At 39.7% G+C, this 18046-nt stretch overlaps 2 protein-coding genes across 2 annotated transcripts; one reads left to right on the forward strand and one right to left on the reverse strand.

Annotated features, from left to right (window-relative positions):
* Positions 1-6478: 6478 nt before the first annotated feature.
* On the reverse strand, positions 6479-14820 carry hdgfl2 (HDGF like 2). The gene is made up of 16 exons (XM_061738191.1): positions 14603-14820; positions 14184-14260; positions 12289-12430; positions 11506-11718; positions 10954-11076; positions 10798-10866; positions 10510-10690; positions 10279-10366; positions 9594-9891; positions 9332-9465; positions 9175-9242; positions 9001-9071; positions 8811-8912; positions 7981-8137; positions 7753-7870; positions 6479-7645 (listed from the first exon to the last, which is right to left on the reverse strand). The coding sequence occupies exons 1-16, from the start codon at positions 14672-14674 to the stop codon at positions 7546-7548; spliced, it is 2013 nt and encodes a 670-aa protein (XP_061594175.1). The 5' UTR covers positions 14675-14820; the 3' UTR covers positions 6479-7545.
* Positions 14821-16073: 1253 nt separating this feature from the next.
* Positions 16074-18001, forward strand: fh (fumarate hydratase). Its single transcript, XM_061738192.1, has one exon. It carries the CDS (start codon positions 16140-16142, stop codon positions 17637-17639), a length of 1500 nt encoding a protein of 499 aa, XP_061594176.1. The 5' UTR covers positions 16074-16139; the 3' UTR covers positions 17640-18001.
* The last annotated feature ends 45 nt before the right edge of the window (positions 18002-18046 follow it).

An 18046-nucleotide genomic window follows, 5' to 3' on the forward strand; every position in this document is an offset into this window, starting at 1 on the left:
TTCAATTGAACCTGGGCGATATATCGAGATTTTAATATATATCGATATATTTTCAAACGCGATATGGTACGAGACAATATCGTTTATATCAAGAATTTTTTATTTTTTTTATTTTGATATAGCTTATTTTGTGACAAATTGACTTGAATGTTTTATTTGAGATTTGCACAAATGTTTTGTTATTTGCACAACTGTCAACCTCAGTGGAAAAGTCTGCCTGTTACTGTCTACATTGTATTAATTGCACAGTGTATTTTAATTTAATTGTTATGCAGGAAAGGGATATTTGTTTTATTTTATTCAAAGAAGCATTTTTATTCTATATATGCGGGCAGTTTATTTTTATTTCATTTGTTTTATACATTTTGATATTGTGCAGACCTCTGTTAATAAATGTACCTGTGTGACATTTGGCACGAGGCTTTGTATTAAAACTGACTGTTTTTTTAAGGGTTTGCCTCAGAAAAAATGAAGCTAACAGAGATGCTATGCTATAATGCTTTGGGGGAAACCCCAATTATGGCACAGAAAAAATATCGATATATATCGAGTATCGCCATTCAGTTAGAAAATATCGAGATATGACTTTTGGTCCATATTGCCCAGCCCTAGTGTGGGGTAATAATTATAAAAGCACTTTAAAAAAGATTTGCACTTTACAAAAACGAGCACTGATGTTAATAAACGGAGCGGGATACCTAGATCATACGAATAATTTGTTTTAAAATTCTTATTTGCTCAAGTTTCCAGATTTGGTGAAATTCAAAACGGCACAGACCATGTTTAAAGCCTGGAATAATAGTTTACCTGGAAACATCCAAACGTTATTTAGGAAAAGAGATGGTATTCATGATTTACGGAATAAACACACTTTTAAACAGACAATGGCTCATACTACATTGAAAAAGATGTGCATTTCAGTGTATGGTATAACACTCTGGAACAATCTTGATGAAAGTGTGAAGGTCTGCAAGAACATCAGGCTATTCAAACGCTGCTATAAGCAGATTCTCTTACTGAACTACCAACATTTGATGTTATAATGACCATGATTTTTTATTTTATTTTTTTTCATTGTCTTTTTTTCTTCTGTGCATGATGCTTTTCTTTCTTTTTTAGCTACTTTTATTATGGTGATTGTTTTTGATTTTTTTCATTGACTCTTTTTCTTCTTTTCTGTGCTTGATGCCTTTGGTTTTAGCTACTTTTATTATTGACTCACTTGTCTTTTAATTACTTTTATATTGACATACTTTTATATGTCAAGAACAAGGGTATATACTGTATATATGTATTATTGTTGTTATTATTATTATTATTATTGTTATTGCTATTATTATTCTTTTATATATCGGATATTCTTATATTGCAAGAAGGGGCCGGACTAGATAAGCATTTGCTTCTTCTTGTCCCTTCTTGAACAAAACTGGTTGTGCTTTATTGTTGTTGATGTATGGTGTGTTTTTTTTATTGTTTTGTTCAAGATGAATAAAGATCAAATCAAATAAAAAAAAATCAATTTTATTTATATGGCGTCTATTACAACAGAAGTTCATGATTTCATGATTTATTCATGATTTAGTCACACATACTCATATGTGAATTGATCTCCTGGGCTGCGTCCGAAATTGCATACTTCCACCTAATGAGTATGCAAAAACAGTATGTGAGATTTTTTAGTGTGTCTAAAACATTAGAATGTACTCAATATGCGCTATCCATACTCATTCCGGAGAAATGTAATATGGTGCGTCCGAAATGCCATACTAAAAAGTATATACTAAAAAGTATACTTAAATTCGGCACACTTTGAGTAAATATCAGTAGTATGCATTAATTTGGACGTACTATTAAGAGCGCACACGGCACTTCATACCGTAGGGAGGGGGGGAGTTGTTACCATGGTAACCTGTCACAGCAGCAGTAGCAGCTCCACTCCGCTCTTTCCCGTTTATCCTGGCCGAAACAAGATGACATTATATAATATTATTAAATACGAATATTATAATATTAATATTATATAATAATATTATTATACTTAATATTATACTTATGACATATACGTATCACTTAACAACCAAACACCGCTGCATTGCATTGTGGGAAGTTTCTGCTCGGTTAGTGTCCATTAATCCACACTAAAAAATGTCTCCGGAATGAGTATGGATAGAGCATACTATTGAGTACGTTCTAATGTTTCGGACGCAGTAAAAAATCTCGCACACTCATTTTGCATACTCATTAGAGTGGAAGTATGCGATTTCGGACGCAGCGATGGACACTAGCTAAGCAGAAACCTCCCACAATGCAATGCAGCGGTGTTTGCTTGCTAATTGCTGCGCAGATACGTATATGTCATAAGTATAATATTAAGTATAATAATATTATTATATAATATTAATATTATAATATTCGTATATAATAATATTATATAATGTCATCTTTTTTGGGCCAGGATAAACGGGAAAAAGCGGAGCGGTGCTGCTTCTGCTGCTGTGACAGGAGTTGTTGCCATGGTAACAACTCCCCCTCCCAACGACAGGAAGTGACATGTGACAAATTAATGCATACTACTGATATTTACTCAAAAACAACATACTTTTACCAGTGTGTAAAACAGTGGACAGTGGACTGTGGAAGTGGGCTCACTCTGCCACGTAAAGCTGTTTGTTGCCGCTCTGATAGTTTCCCTTTTAACGGGACAAAAAAAAAAAAAAAAACATTTTACTCAGGAGGAAGTGAAACAAAACCATGCTGAGATTTTTATTCCAAGTTTCAAGTCATAAAAACGCTTTACCAATTTACATAGCACTAAAAACACATGTTGTATGCACATGGTGGGAAAACTGTGTAAAAACGTGCGCTCTGAATAGTAGGCCTACGTCCGAATTAATGCATACTACTGATATTTACTCAAAAGTGTGCCAAACTTAAGTATACTTTTTAGTACATACTGTTTATTTACTGCCAATGGACATAAATACATTAGACAGGAATACGTACATGCACTTACACTTAAATACACACTTAACAATACAACATGCGCTTTATACTAGACTACCACTTACATTACAACATATCACATTACAAACACATTTTGTGGTCCCGAAGTGTATATTTATATATATGACCTTAACAATTGTTTCTTTAACTGGCGTTTGAATATGGAGATGGACTGTGACTTTTTAATGCTATCATTCAACCTGTTCCAAATCTGTGGTCCCCGACACACAACACTCATACTTGTTCCCACAAGTTTACGTTTTTTTTCCTATAATAAGGTGTTTATGTCTAGTATTGTGGGTGTGCTGGGGGATGGAGATTGGGATGAGTTGAGTTAGTCTGTGATTAAAACCTGAGACCATGATATATTGTACAAGTATTATGGAAGTAGTTATATTCTTTAAGGTGAAGAATACCATAGTGGGCAAACAGGTGGCGAGTAAGTTAATTAAATTCAGTCCAGGAGATGGCACGGATAATTTTTTTCTGTAAAACTTCTAATTTTTTTAGATGTCTGGGACTGGGATAAGTATTACAACAAATAATATTACAGTAATTTAAATGTGGTTCAAAAAAAGTTTTATAAAGAATGAGAAGGGTGGAAGCGTGGAAGCTTTCTCTGGGATCTTTACATCTTGAGACCCGGAACATGACCCCTGAGCAATTATTACATAAACATAACGTAAACAATGGCAGGTAAAAAAAACTCCCCTAGTGGGAGAAAAACCTTAAGCCAAACGGTGGCAAGAAAAAACTCCCTGTTAGAAGGGAAGAATCCTTGAACAGGACCAGGCTCATAAGGGGGGACCCTCCTGCTGGACAGGGGCACCTACAAAAATGTTTCATAGGGGTGGTTGGCCACTTAAATTCTTGGGGTGGACACCAAAACTAAAAGCCATCATTACAGGATTTTATTATACTGTTGTACTATACAGGCTCAGAAATACTTTTTTTAAATTTTTTGTTATTGAGGCAAGTGGGGTGGCCAGCCGAATTTGTAGGGGGGGGGGGGGTTATTGAAAGGTGTATTGTTACAGCATATGATTGTGGTTATTATTATTATTATTATTATTATTATTATTATTATTATTATTATTATTATTATTACACAGTGATTGATCACTCTGAGACTCTATGAGTGATGAGAGTTCATCAGAGCAACAGCTTGGGGGAAGAAACTGTCTCTGTGTCTGGAGATTTTGACTACAGTTCTCTGTAGTGTCGCCCAGAGGGGAGGAGTTCAAACAGACTGTGTCCTGGGTGTGAGGGGTCTGCAGAGATGTTACTTGCCCGTTTCCTGGTCCTGGACCGGTACAGGTCCAGGATAAATGGGAGGTTAGTCCCAATTATCCTCTCTGCAGACCTAATTGTCCGTTGCAGTCTGTGCCTGTCTAGTTTGGTGGCCGATCCGAACCAGACAGTGATGGAAGTGCAGAGATTAATAAATTTATTCACACAACTGAATCAAGATTTTTTTTTTTTTATTCCCGAATGCAATCAGTTGTTAAAAATCAATTATAAAAAATGCTATGTATTTTGGCTTTTGTATTTTGATGGTTTTGAAAATTTGCTATTTTGGGAAGTTTTTCGCACATATTCTACCCCATTGTGTGTCTGTATGACCTCTGTGACCCCAAGGCGGGTACACACGACTGCTCAGCGAAACATCCGAGCTGTCTGGCTGTGAAGTTTGCAGATGACACAGCTGTAGTTGGATGCATCGCCAGCAACGACGAGTCCGACTACAGGCAGAAGGTAGAACACCTGGAGGGTTGGTGCAGAGAAAACAACCTCTGCATCAGCACGGAGAAGACCAAGGAGATGGTCGTGGACCTCAGAAGGGGCAAACACCCCCTCCCCTGCACATCGGGGGGGCGGCGGTTAAAGTTGTCTCCAGCTTCAGGTACCTGGGTGTAGACATCTGGAGCACCAACACTTCCATCCTGGTCAGGAAGGCACACCAGTGCCTCTACTTCCTGAGGAGGCTGAGGTGTGCTGGATTGGGGAGCTCAGTCCTGGCCTCCTTCCACAGATGTGTGGTGGAAAGTGTCCTATGCTCCTGCATCACCGTCTGGCACGGCAGCTGCTCTGCTGCAGAGAAGACAGCTCTGCAGAGGGTGGTGAAGGCACAGCCTAGCCCCAACCACGGACATTTACACCTCCAGATGCAGGAAACGGGCGTCCCGCATCATGAAGGACAACGCACATGCTCTGTTTGTCCCTCTTCCCTCAGGTAGGAGGCTGCGGAGCATCATGAAGACCTCCAGGCTTCTTCCCTGAAGCTGTGAGACCCCTGTAAAAACTCTTTGAATCCTTGAATTTGGTCTATGAATTTCCAAGCGGCGATTTAAGGAGGACTGGGTTTTTTTGCAGACAAGGTACAAGCTCTATGTCTGTAGGCTAATGACACATTATCTGTTTCACATTTCGGTCAAAATAACACAGGTACAATGTAATAGCTCCCTTTTCAACTACGTCTCTACAACTCATAGCAGTTGGTTTTTTAGAGGGTAAAGTCAGATTCCTCACCCGAATCCACCCATTTTCAGCAGAGCGTGGCTCTCTTAAAATTTTGTCCAAGTTTAAATCAGTTTAATTTGAAGAAATATTTGCTTACTTTTACAAAGCTACCGTTATTGCTGTTGACAAAAACCAACCTGTGACTTTTATGCTCTCTTCCTGGCGGGACAACTGCCTGCATGTCACATATTTACAAGCACAACACTAGATTACAGAGCTACAGTGAACATCATGGTTGAGGAGACTCACGAAAGTACTGAAGGAAGAAAAAATAAATAAGTGACTCAGGAAGAGAAGTTAATCTTACAGAGTCTAGTGTCTGTTACCTATAGCAAGCACCCAAAGTGCTAAAAATGTCCTCTGTGCTGCTGTATCATTCAACACTGATCTGGGTCTGTGATGTCACAGAACCATCCAAACCTGAAAGTCACTCACTTACAGGGTTGCCTGACATCTGAGTTGGATTCGACCGCCTTTATTTCCACCCGTTTGTCACCGTTAAAAGCTACGTCTCAGTAAAAATGTACTTCTGAAAATGGTTTCAAGACATATGAAGATTGTTACTTGTCAATTTTATAAGTTCCTCAAAGTTTGACATTTAAATCGCAAATAAGTTTATATATTTATATATATATATACATATGTATTTAAATAAAGTAAAATAAATGAAGTGCAAAAAACATACATACTTTTACCAATGTGTAAAACAGAAGATATTTTTATCATGTAAAGCTTCATTGTTTTTCTAGTGAGGAAAATAAAATCCACCTTCAATAGGATAATTAGAATTTTTTAATTTAGGCAGTTAATTTAAATATTCCAGTGAAATGTTGGGTGGACTGTGAAAGTGGGCTCACTTAAACTCACGTAAAGCTGTTTGATGCCGCTCGGATAGTTGCCCTTTTAACGGGACAAAAAAAACAAAACATTTTACTCAGGAGGAAGTGAAACAAAACCATGCTGAGATTTTTATTCCAAGTCTCAACTAAGTCATAAAAACGCTTTACCAATTTACATAGCACTAAAAACACATGTATGCACATGGTGGGAAAACTGTCTAAATAAACTGCAGCTATATGAGTTCATGAGAGCTTTTACAGGCAGTTTTCAGTCTGTATGGTTATTCAGTTCAATATGCACGTTACTGACAGCAGACACTAGAGGAGAGTGCAATGTTTTTAACTCCACAGCGATTATGACTTCAGACAAAACTGTAATTTTATGAAAACAAGGCAATAAAAAAAAGTAAGTGGACCTCAGTTGGAAAACAGCTTTCAGTGGCTTATACATTTCAGACTGGAGTAAATGGATCTAGACGAAATAATTAAAAAATATTAAACTTTAAAAAAAAACAAAACTCACAAATAGTACTTCACCAGTCTCACGATGCCATACACACAGACAAGAGGCCCTTGTGATGTTAGGCAGACTTTATAAAATGAAGCAAAAATGATCCGAGAGCCCCATAAAATCCTCAAAGAAACACAATAACTGCATGACTTAATTCTTTCAGATCTCCCTGAAAAAAAAAAAAATCATTCAAGTCCATCTCATACTACTCCGGCTATAGTCCAGTTAGAGGGGCTAAAAATGTCATCTTTTAATATACATACAGTACGAAAGCTCAAAGTAAAGAGTTCAGGTGATAGAAATAAAGCAGCCAGGAGGTCTTTGAGGTGAGGATTCAGTCAGACTGAGTGTTGGACAAAAACAGATGTACATTTCAGAAACAAAGACAGTTTTACGCAGTGCCAAAAAGTATCCACTAAGAAGCTTTGCTTTTTGCTGTGGAACAAAAAAAAAAAAGATAGAGAAAAAGAAAAAAGGGCCAAATGGTTTGAGTGGAGGAGCTTTCTGGTTTGATTTCTTTGTACCACAAAATGTCAAAAACATCAACAATGGCATAAGAGATGCTGTGGGAAATGCTCGGCGTGTGCTGCTCTGGTGTTGGGCTGAGTGACGTTAATCAGAGGCCACCATCTTCTAGCACTTGGTCCGCTGCGTGGGGCTGTGAAGGGGCTTTCAGCTTTCTACAGCTGGTGGTTCCGTGTCTGCAGAGATGGAGCTGTCCGCCTCTTCTTGTGTGTGTGTCTCTTGTTCAACTGGGCTGTCTGTGCTGGGTCTAAGAGGCAACAACACCGGACACACAGGCCCACATCAGGGTGAGTCAACGAGTCCAATCTTTACAAATTTACACACGTCTACTTCTGCTTCTCTTGAGATGCTCACCTGTTTGGACTTGAAGATGCATCGTCCTTGTTTTCCTCCTCTGCAGGTGATTTTGGTTTTTCATCCACCTCTGTATCATTTTTTTTCTCCTCTGATTCACCGTTTACTGGGGTAGATTCTACAAAAAGATACATTTGGTTTTATATAAGACTGCAGAATCTTAAAATATGTACAGAATATTAGAAAGTCAAAGCTGAGTGTTATCAAACGTAAAATGTGGCTTTTTACCAGTGTTTTGTGTTTCCTTCTGATCATTCTCTGGATCCTTGTCTTCTGTTTTAGGTTTAGTTGGCATCTCACCCTTACTAACAAAGCGAAGTTTTAACTTGTTGTACACGTCACTAGCTTTCGCCATGACTGCAGCGCTGGCTTTATACCGTCGAATCTGGTCATTAACACAACAAACAAACAAAGAAAAGTAACGTTGAGAACTGGGAAACTGACTTTTACATATCTGGTAAATTAAATACGATAAATTTATGTTATTTCTTAATAATACAGTAGACATAAGGGGCCCGTGGCGCAGCTGGTAGTGCAGCCGTCTCACAGCCTGGGTTCTGTGTGGGGTTTGCATGTTCTCTCTGTGTTCCCTTGGGTAGCAATGTGAGCTATCCTCACAAAAACATGCAGCAGTCCTGGGCTATACTGCCCCCTCTGGCCAGCCGGGGCGCCAGATGGGGTGGGGAGGATCTGGCCGGAATAACGTGATCCTTCCACGCGCTACGTCCGGCCAGAGAAACCCCACCCTGTCTGGTGAAAAGAAGCGGCCTGCTCACTCCTCAAGTTAAGGAGGAGACTTCAGCTTAGGTCAGGGCCCTCCCGGGGTTGGTAGAGGGAGCAATGCCCAGGACTGACTTAGGTAAGAGCACTGGGTGATTAAAAAATGGGTAAAAATATAAAAAAAATTATAAAATAATACAGTAGAAATAAAACAGACACATTTATGAATACAAGGAGTTATGAAGCAACACCGGGCCACAAATGATCAAATAAAGAAAAGTAAACAAAACAATAATATCTCAGTGTGTGTTTTCCTGCCGCAATGGCTAAGATTTTACCTTTTTTAATGTGGCAATAACTTCAGCATTCTTATGGAGAATCTGGCTGGTGACGGGTACCATCTCAAGTTCTTCCAGTGCTTGTAGACATCGCTCAATGTCCTTAAGAACAAAAAAAAAAAAAAAACACAAAAATTAGTTTTCATTCGTTACCCCACAACACAGGCAAACTGCGTATCATTTAACTTACTGGGTTGTCCACTTTAAGTGCAAACTTAATGTCTGTATGAAGTTTCTGCAGCCTTTCTTCTGGTGATGGCTCTAGATATGAAAACATAAAATACTGAATTATTACTTTACCTCAAAATAAAACCAAATAAGATAATTTGTTGGGGTTTCACATTTCCATGCAGTAATGCCTGACCCTTTTTCTTTTCCACTTTCTTCTCTGGCACCCTCTCTGGTCTTCGTTTGGGTTTTTCTGGCTTAGACCTAAAAAAGAATACTGTGATCAGTATCCTTTAATATTTAATTACGTTCTACTGAGGTCTGCAGACTGTTATCTGCTCCCCATCACTCACCTTGCTCTGGACTTCTCCTCTGACCGCCTGGCTTTCTTCTCTTTTAGCTCTCTTTCCTTTCTTTCTTTTCTTTCCTTCTCTTTCTTTACTCGTGCCTTCTTCTGGTTATCTAACTTCTTGGATGATTTCTTCACCTTTTGACAGGGAAAAAACACTGCATGAGTCATCTTTAGTCATTCTCTTCCTGAATAAAGCAGAATGCAATGTACGGGATTTTCCAGTTTTCTTGACTGACACTTTTTCATTTTAGCTCCAGATTCACCTCGGCCGGTGGTGGAGAATCAGAGTCGGAAGGTGCAGGTATCGGGGGAGGAGGAGGTTTCTTGGACTTCTTCAAAGGATGATCATCTATTCCTTCATCTGAACTACTGCTGCCGTCACTGTCGCTCCCTTTTTTGGCCTTGTCTTTGTCTTTTTTCTTTTTCTCTTCTTCCTCTTTTTCTCTCTCTCGCAGCCGGCGGAGCTCCTCTGCCTCTTCCTTTTTCCGTCGCTCCTCCAGCTCTCGCCTGCGCTCTTCATCACGTTTCTTCCATTCGCTGATGCGGTCTGGCTCACTGTCACTGTTCATTTGAAGAAAAACTTTTTAAGATGGTTCTTATTTTTTTTTTTTAACATTAGGGTTATTTATAGTGGTGACATTAGTTCTTTTTATATTAATATATATATATATATATATATATATATATATATATATATATATATATATATATATAAAAAGAAAGACATAAGGTGGGGCCCCAGACAGCTCAGTGGGTTGAGCAGGCGCACCATATAGAGGCTATCGCCCTCATACAGGCGGTGCGGGTTTGAATCCCGGCCTGTCACTCTTTACTGTGTGTCTTCCCCTGTTTCTCTCTACCAAAGTTTCCATACCAGCTACTTCCAATATAAAAGGCCACTAGAGCCACAAAAAAATCTTTCAAAAAATAAGAAAGGAGCAGGCTGACCTGTCGCTGTCAGAGGATGATGAAGGTGCTCGTTTTGGTGCTGGGGCAGGTTTAGGTTTCCGTGCACGAGGCTTTGGTGCAGGTTTCTCTGTGAATCAAGAAAAAATAAACTAAAGAGTCAAAGGCTGTGAACAAATTGGGAAGCAAGATAGTGAAGTGAAACCTGTACTTATCTTGTAATCTACTTGGATTAAAAAAAAAAGAAAAAAAGAAGAGAGCTTAAATTCCCACCTTTCTTGCGTGGCTGTGGACCTTTCCGAGGAGGCGAGTCAGAATCCGACTCAGACTTTGAGCCCGACTGGGATTCTGAGCCAGACAGAGCAGGCCGAGGCTTTTCGTCCTCAGAGTCGCTGTCCACTACTTTCTTTTCCACCTCTGATCCAGAGTCGGAATCTGAGCCGGATGAAGCTTTCTGCAGCACCCAGAGAAAAAGAAGTAAAGTTTGAAATGAAGAGATTTCCATGTATTGTGGCAATAAAATGCCCAAGCAATACTTTCAAGGGGGTGCGGAACATATACCTTCTTCTTGCCTCGACCACCTGGTTTCTTGCCACCTCGTCCACCAGATTTCTTCTCAGGAGTAAAATCCTGTTGGAAGGAAGAAGAACAAAAGTCTTTATAGGCTGTTTGGTGTTGGGACATGTAGTAATCGTGTTATGAGGTGTATGTAACAACCTGGTCACTGTTCTTGCCGGAGTCGGACTCTGAAGGGGTGGGTTCGGATTCAGAAGGAGATCCACTCTCCTCTTGATCTCTGTCACTGGAAGAACCTCGAGCTTTTTTAGGAGGAGGAGGACGCTAAACAAAAAAAAAAAGTCTGCAATTTTCTTACACTTGAGAAAAGTTATTTTATGTGTCAAACTATAATAGATAACAGCCCATCATGAGTTTGTCAGTGTTATTGCAAAACCGAATGTAAAGAAAGACAGACTGGCATGAATAAGTGGCATTCTTGCTGTTTTCTGTTGACAATACAGTAAAAACAGATTCTCAACTTGTGTTTTTACAGGAAAATTGTTATGGTAACAGTGATGCTACTGTTTTGCAGCGGGCCAAGAGCATCCTTTTTTCTTCTTATACCTGAAAACAAACCTAAAATTACTTTGTTCAGCTCACTGACCTGACAGCATCAGTCCATCATAAGTCTAATTACTGAGCAGGCCAAGTAGTTGCAACAATTACATTTTTCCACTTAAAATGAAACCAAATATCTTCACACCACCTTACCTTGGGAGCCTGTGGTTTTCGCTTCATTCCTCCTCCCCTTCCTCGGTCTTCACTCCCTGAATCTGAGTCATCCTCGCTAGCCGAGTCGGCTTTCCTTGGAGCCACTACATTCTTCTCCTCCTCCTCCTGCTCCTCCTCCTCCTCCTCCTCCTCATCCTCCTGATCACTTCGTGCTCCAGCATTGTCACCCTCACTGTCAGATGAGCTAGGCGGCTGAAGGTAAACCACATTAAGAAGATTAATATGCATTTTTCAACACAAATAAAAAAAACAAGTCCTGAAAGCATGTCAAAAACCTTCCAAACCCAGTCTCTCCGCTGTAGCTACTTCCGAGCCACCCCCCCTTATATATATATATATTTTTTACTTATTTTATACTATATTTTCCCTGTTCTTGTCAAAAACAAATGAGGTGGGGGATGAGGGTGGGAGGGAGCAGAAGAACCTTGGGATTATACAGATGATGCTAGGGTAAGATCCATGTCTTTAACTATCAGACATTAGTTTACTGTTGCAAATATTACAACTTTTTAATCAAGACGTGAGACAAAACCATTTGCATTACACCTCTGAAGAAGAGACTTAAGGGTACTTCAAAATACAACATGTTGCAAAAATACGTTTGATTTCTAAAAGTGGAACATTTTGCATATAAATTAAAATTCAAATAAATAAATACATGTAAAAATTGAAGTAACACAACAGAACAGCTTGATACCTTAACCTAAGGTTAATTCCAAGATATACAGAAGCATCCGGATTTTAGAGATCAAGTTGACTTACTATAGGTGGGGCACTGTAGGAAGCATGTGGATTATTTTGAATCTCCCATAAACCTTCATTGAATCCCTTCCTTTTGTTGGGCTTTCCATACCGTTCTCTGTATTTTTCGTAGGCGAAGAGGTCCTTTGGTGCAAGGAATGCTCTGTGTGAGAAAAATTTAAGAAAAGGGTAAACTTGTCCAACGGAAATCTGCTTGTGACTTAACTCTATTAAATAACAGGAATAACACGTGTTAAAAGAGGCTTGATACTGACATGAGTTTTAGGAGCATCACAATGTGCCACCTAGTGACGGATTGAGAAACTGCAGGTGCCATTTATCAAACATGCAAACACATCTGTTTGAAACCCACTGCACACTCAAACTGATAATAGTTAATGCATAAAATGAGATGTCCATCAAGGTGTCGGCAAAGATGTCAGACAAAGCCGGTAGTTTTTGAATGTCTCTCCAATATTGTCAACAAAAAGCAATATCCACAGTTAATGTCAGTGCTAAAATGTCCAGCATTTGCTCATATTTCAAAGAAATGAAAACTTTCAGTGAAATGTTTTTATGGAAATAATGGAAATTTGGGGATAATCCCACATTTCATTGTGTAAATATACCAGACTTTGATAAAAAGAAATATAATAACAATAATAATAATAATATAATAAACTTTATTTCTATAGCACCTTTCATACAAGAATTGCAGCTCAAAGGGCTTCACAGTAGGAATATAGACATGTTAAGAACAATGAGAAATAGAGAAATAAACAATAATAGCAAACAAAAATAAAAGATAAAAATGATCATATAGAAACATTTAGGTGCAATGGTATAATACAGGATTTTGACAGAATTCAGTTCTAAATTCCTTTATAGAACAATTACAAGGATAGTGTAGTGGCCACTCACGAGCAGGACACTGTTTAGTTTCAGTAGGTTAGAATTCACAAGAATCTAGCCGTTATTAATGATGACGATGTGTTTTCTGTTAATGTTCTGTTACCGTTGGTTACGGTCAGTTAATAACGAGAGACTGGAATAAACAACACAAGTTTTTTCTTAGTCCACAAAAAGCGTTCCTCTGCTCTTTTCTTCCCAAACCTTTACATTGGTGAGTCATATATCTTGGCTCTAATTTACAGTACAACCATCACAGTGTCATCTACAGTTTTTGACAGGTCTGTGGCAAATAAAATACTGGAAAAAAAACAATACAATAACACTCCAGCACTGCATTATTGCCAGTAGGGGTGGGTATTGGGAAGGACCTCACGATACGATACGCATCACGATACTTGAGCCACGATACGATACAAATTGCGATATCCCGATTATGCGATATATTGCGATATTCTACATAGTTCACCGAAAAATTTAAAAATGCATTACAGATCTTAAAATCCAAGTTGTATATATGTACATCAGATGATAGTGATAATGCATTGGACAGACTGAGTCAAAACAATGTAATTCAAACTTTCCATTTTAATTATGCAACATATTTGCATGAAAAAACACACAATGAAAAGTGCAGTGTGTGCATTATTCTTAGATACAAAATACTCAAAATAAAATGCAGTGTCTCACCCACACTGAAATTGAAATCACAAAAATACAGTACAGCTACTTGCCCCTGACTTAAAATGACAAAAATAAAATGCAGTGTCTAACCCACACTGAAATCACAAAATAAAGTGCAACTAGATGTGGGCAAAAATATTGATACGGCAATATATCGCGATACATACATTGAATATCGATATCGTATCGGGAGACTATGTATCGCGATATATTGCCGTATCAATATTTTTGCCCACCCCTAATTGCCAGTACAAAAATATAACTAGACAGACAAACAAACAACAAAATAAAACTTAGCCTCCGACTATGACGGGTTTACTCACGTTTCATGTGTTCCAAAGAAGAAAATTGGGATTTTATTAGGGGGCGGCTTCACTGCTCCATCTGCCACATCTTCAATCTGCAAATAGCCAGAATAAACATGTTTTGGCGTGGGGGGATGAGGTGTGTGATTCAGAAAAAGAAGTCACAGGTATCAGAGATGAAATGCTCAAATGAGCAGCGTTGGCGGTGCCTGTGCATGATTCCCTGCAGATTATGCATCATCTAATGTACATTTCTGACTCACTGAGAGCCCTTAACGCCACCCTGCAGACTTATAAGTTATGTGCACTTTTGTTTATATATATGCATATATTAGATGGTGCAGGGGCACACAGAGAAGCTTCTCCAGTCCCATATAGAGCAGAGCTCTCCCCCCACCACCCCCTCCCCCCGGCTGCTGGTAACGTTGCTTGCTTACCCTAGCTGGCCAGTGGGGGTATCCCTTCATTTTAGCGAAAACCAGGTCTCCAGGACTAAAGTTGTGCGGCATCGTCCCGATTTTCGCTGCAGCCTGGATTTTAAAAGTATTCCGACGCGCAGTCTTCCTGTGTCTCTCTCGGTTTTATGTTTTTCAGGTCGACACGAAACCTGGAAACGATGGAGTTAGCTCGCTGGCTAGCTGCATACTAACCGATACTGTTGCTATCGCGAGAAGAAGCAGCGACGCGAAGATAGATAGACACATCACACGAGCACTTCCGTTAAGGGGGCGTATTTCAAAATAAAATACTTTGCGCTCTGTAAAAGAATAATATGACGAAATAAATATAACCAAACCAGTAATAGACATTATATAACACTTGAATAGTAATGGATTACATCTTAAAAGTTTTGTTTTTGGGTTTTTTTTTTTTTTTTGCTTTAGGTTTTTTTCGTTTTCTTTTTTTTTCTCTCCCCCTTTTTATTCATCTATGTTTTAATTTATACTGTGTAGTTTTAATACTTAAATATTACTTAGAATACTTTTCATTTTTTTGTCATTATTTTGTGTGGATTTTTCGTTCTGTTCTTGAATAAAAAAAAAAACATCCTAGGAGGTAGACTGTATATCTTTTTTTATTTATTTTTTTATTCCTGTTCTACTGTGCCTTACCCCCTAAAAAAAATATATATATATATATATATATATATATATATATATATATATATATATATATATATATATATATATATATATATATATATATAAAAAAAGTGTGCCCCAGATAACGTTGGTTTTTTTTTTGTGTTTCACTCATAGTGACATGTACAGTCTTATTTGCTCAGGAGTCAATATAATATAAGTTGTAAAAACAATATCCCATGCACACTCACACACACTTATTTTTTGTCTTTATTCTTTATTATTTATATATTGCATTATTAGTTTGCCATCACTTTTGTGTAGTTATACTTTCTGTTTTTTGTATGTTAATCTTGACATGAAATGTTAGTATCTTCGGTGGAGGCTTCAAATAAGCCCATTGGGTTTTTTGCCTCTTCCTGCACCTATAGTGTTTATCATTGATATGTCCTGTATATTTTTTAAAAACTGTGCAAAACAATAAACTAAATCTAAACTAAACTAAAACGTTAATTTGGGTGTGACACTTCTTGGTCGTGTTTTTTTCTGCAAAGAATAAGAACATTATTTTTCACCCCTCTGTTAATTACTAGTGACTATTTAAGATAAATATGTGGCGATAGTTCTACAGAAAAAGAGAGATTTGTATAAAATAATTTGCTTTTATATTCTAAATATTTTAACCTTCGTTTTCACATCGAAAAGATCTTCGTTTAATAATTTAAGAAGCTGGATAAAACAGTTTGACAGGTTCATCTCAGCCTCGGCGGAAGTCCCGCCTCCCTCGTTTCCTGATTGGCTGACACTCGGTCAGTTTCCTGCTCGTCCAATAACAGTTTCAATGTGCATTGCAGCGTTGACCTCCCCCCGGATTCACCTCTAATACGAAGCCATGTTTCGGTCTTTAAGGCACGTCCCGCAGTTTAACTGCAACCTCCTGACTCCGCAGAGACCCCACGTGAACGCCAGACTCCTGATCTGCACGTCCAGAATGGCCGCGTCGGAGTTCAGGCTGGAGCGGGACACGTTTGGAGAGCTCAAGGTCCCGGCTGACAAGTACTACGGGGCTCAGACGGTCAGATCCACCATGAACTTCAAGATCGGGGGACCAAGTGAGAGAATGCCTCTCCAAGTGATCAAGGCCTTCGGCACCCTGAAGAAAGCAGCTGCAGAGGTGAACAAGGGCTACGGCCTGGACTCCAAGATAGCAGGGGCCATCATCCAAGCTGCAGATGAGGTGGCGGCTGGTAAGCTCAATGATCATTTCCCTCTGGTGGTGTGGCAGACTGGATCAGGAACTCAGACCAACATGAATGTAAATGAGGTGATCAGCAACAGGGCTATTGAGATCCTGGGGGGGAAACTGGGCTCTAAGGATCCAGTCCACCCTAATGACCATGTGAACAAGAGCCAGAGCTCCAACGACACCTTCCCCACTGCTATGCACATCGCTGTGGCCACAGAGGTCCACCACGTCCTTCTGCCGGGTCTGCAGACCCTGCACGATGCTCTGGCTGCCAAGAGTGAGGAGTTCAAAGACATCATTAAGATCGGGCGGACCCACACCCAGGATGCTGTGCCGCTGTCCCTTGGGCAGGAGTTTGGTGGTTATGTCCAGCAGGTGAAGTACAGCATAGAGAGAGTGAAGGCTGCCATGCCCAGGGTGTATGAACTGGCCGCAGGAGGAACAGCAGTTGGAACTGGGCTCAACACTCGCATCGGCTTTGCTGAGAAAGTCGCTTCCACAGTTGCTTCCCTCACGGGCTTGCCGTTTATCACAGCCCACAACAAGTTTGAAGCCCTTGCAGCTCACGACGCCCTAGTAGAGCTGAGTGGGGCCCTGAACACGGTGGCTGTCAGCATGATGAAGATTGCCAACGATATTCGATTCTTGGGGTCAGGGCCTCGTTCTGGCCTGGGAGAGCTCAACTTACCAGAGAATGAGCCTGGGAGCAGCATTATGCCGGGCAAAGTCAACCCCACCCAGTGTGAGGCCATGACCATGGTGGCAGCCCAGGTGATGGGGAACCATGTGGCAGTCACAATTGGAGGCAGCAATGGACACTTTGAGCTCAATGTCTTCAAACCCATGATAGTCAAGAACGTGCTGAACTCGGCACAGCTACTTGGCGACGCATCCGTGTCTTTCACCAACAACTGCGTGGTGGGTATCGAGGCGAACACCGAACGCATCAACAAGCTGATGAATGAGTCTCTCATGCTGGTGACGGCCCTCAACCCTCACATCGGATACGACAAAGCGGCCGCCATCGCCAAGACGGCCCACAAGAAGGGCTCCACGCTGAAGGCCGTGGCTGTGGAGTTAGGCTACCTGACCGAGGAGCAGTTTGACCAGTGGGTGAAGCCAAGTGAGATGCTGGGGCCAAAGTGAACTCATGACGACCTGAGAACATTGCAGAAATATCTCTTTTCCAGGGTAAAAAGAGTATTTGAAATTAAATCAAAGCTGTTTAACTGTATGAATAAAACTTATTCTGAAATCTTGACGTCCCTTAATAGAATTTCAGACTTGTACCTTCTTAAAGTTTTCTTTGATCATACTTTTACATATAAATCTTTATTGTGATGCAGAATATTCTCTGAGTTTCATTTATTTCTACCCACCAACCCCAGTTAAGGTGTTCCGTCACCCTAATTGTTTCAACTGTACCGTCTGTCTTCGGGTTTACAAAGTTTGTGCCATTTCTGCACCTGCAGCGTTCCAGTTAACTAAAATGATTGCTTAAGAACAAACAGACTCATTGATTTCTTTTTTCCCCACACACACATCACAAACTG

The sequence above is a fragment of the Cololabis saira genome, chromosome 13, assembly GCF_033807715.1.
Source record: "Cololabis saira isolate AMF1-May2022 chromosome 13, fColSai1.1, whole genome shotgun sequence".
In the NCBI taxonomy this organism is placed as follows: Eukaryota; Metazoa; Chordata; class Actinopteri; order Beloniformes; family Belonidae; genus Cololabis; species Cololabis saira.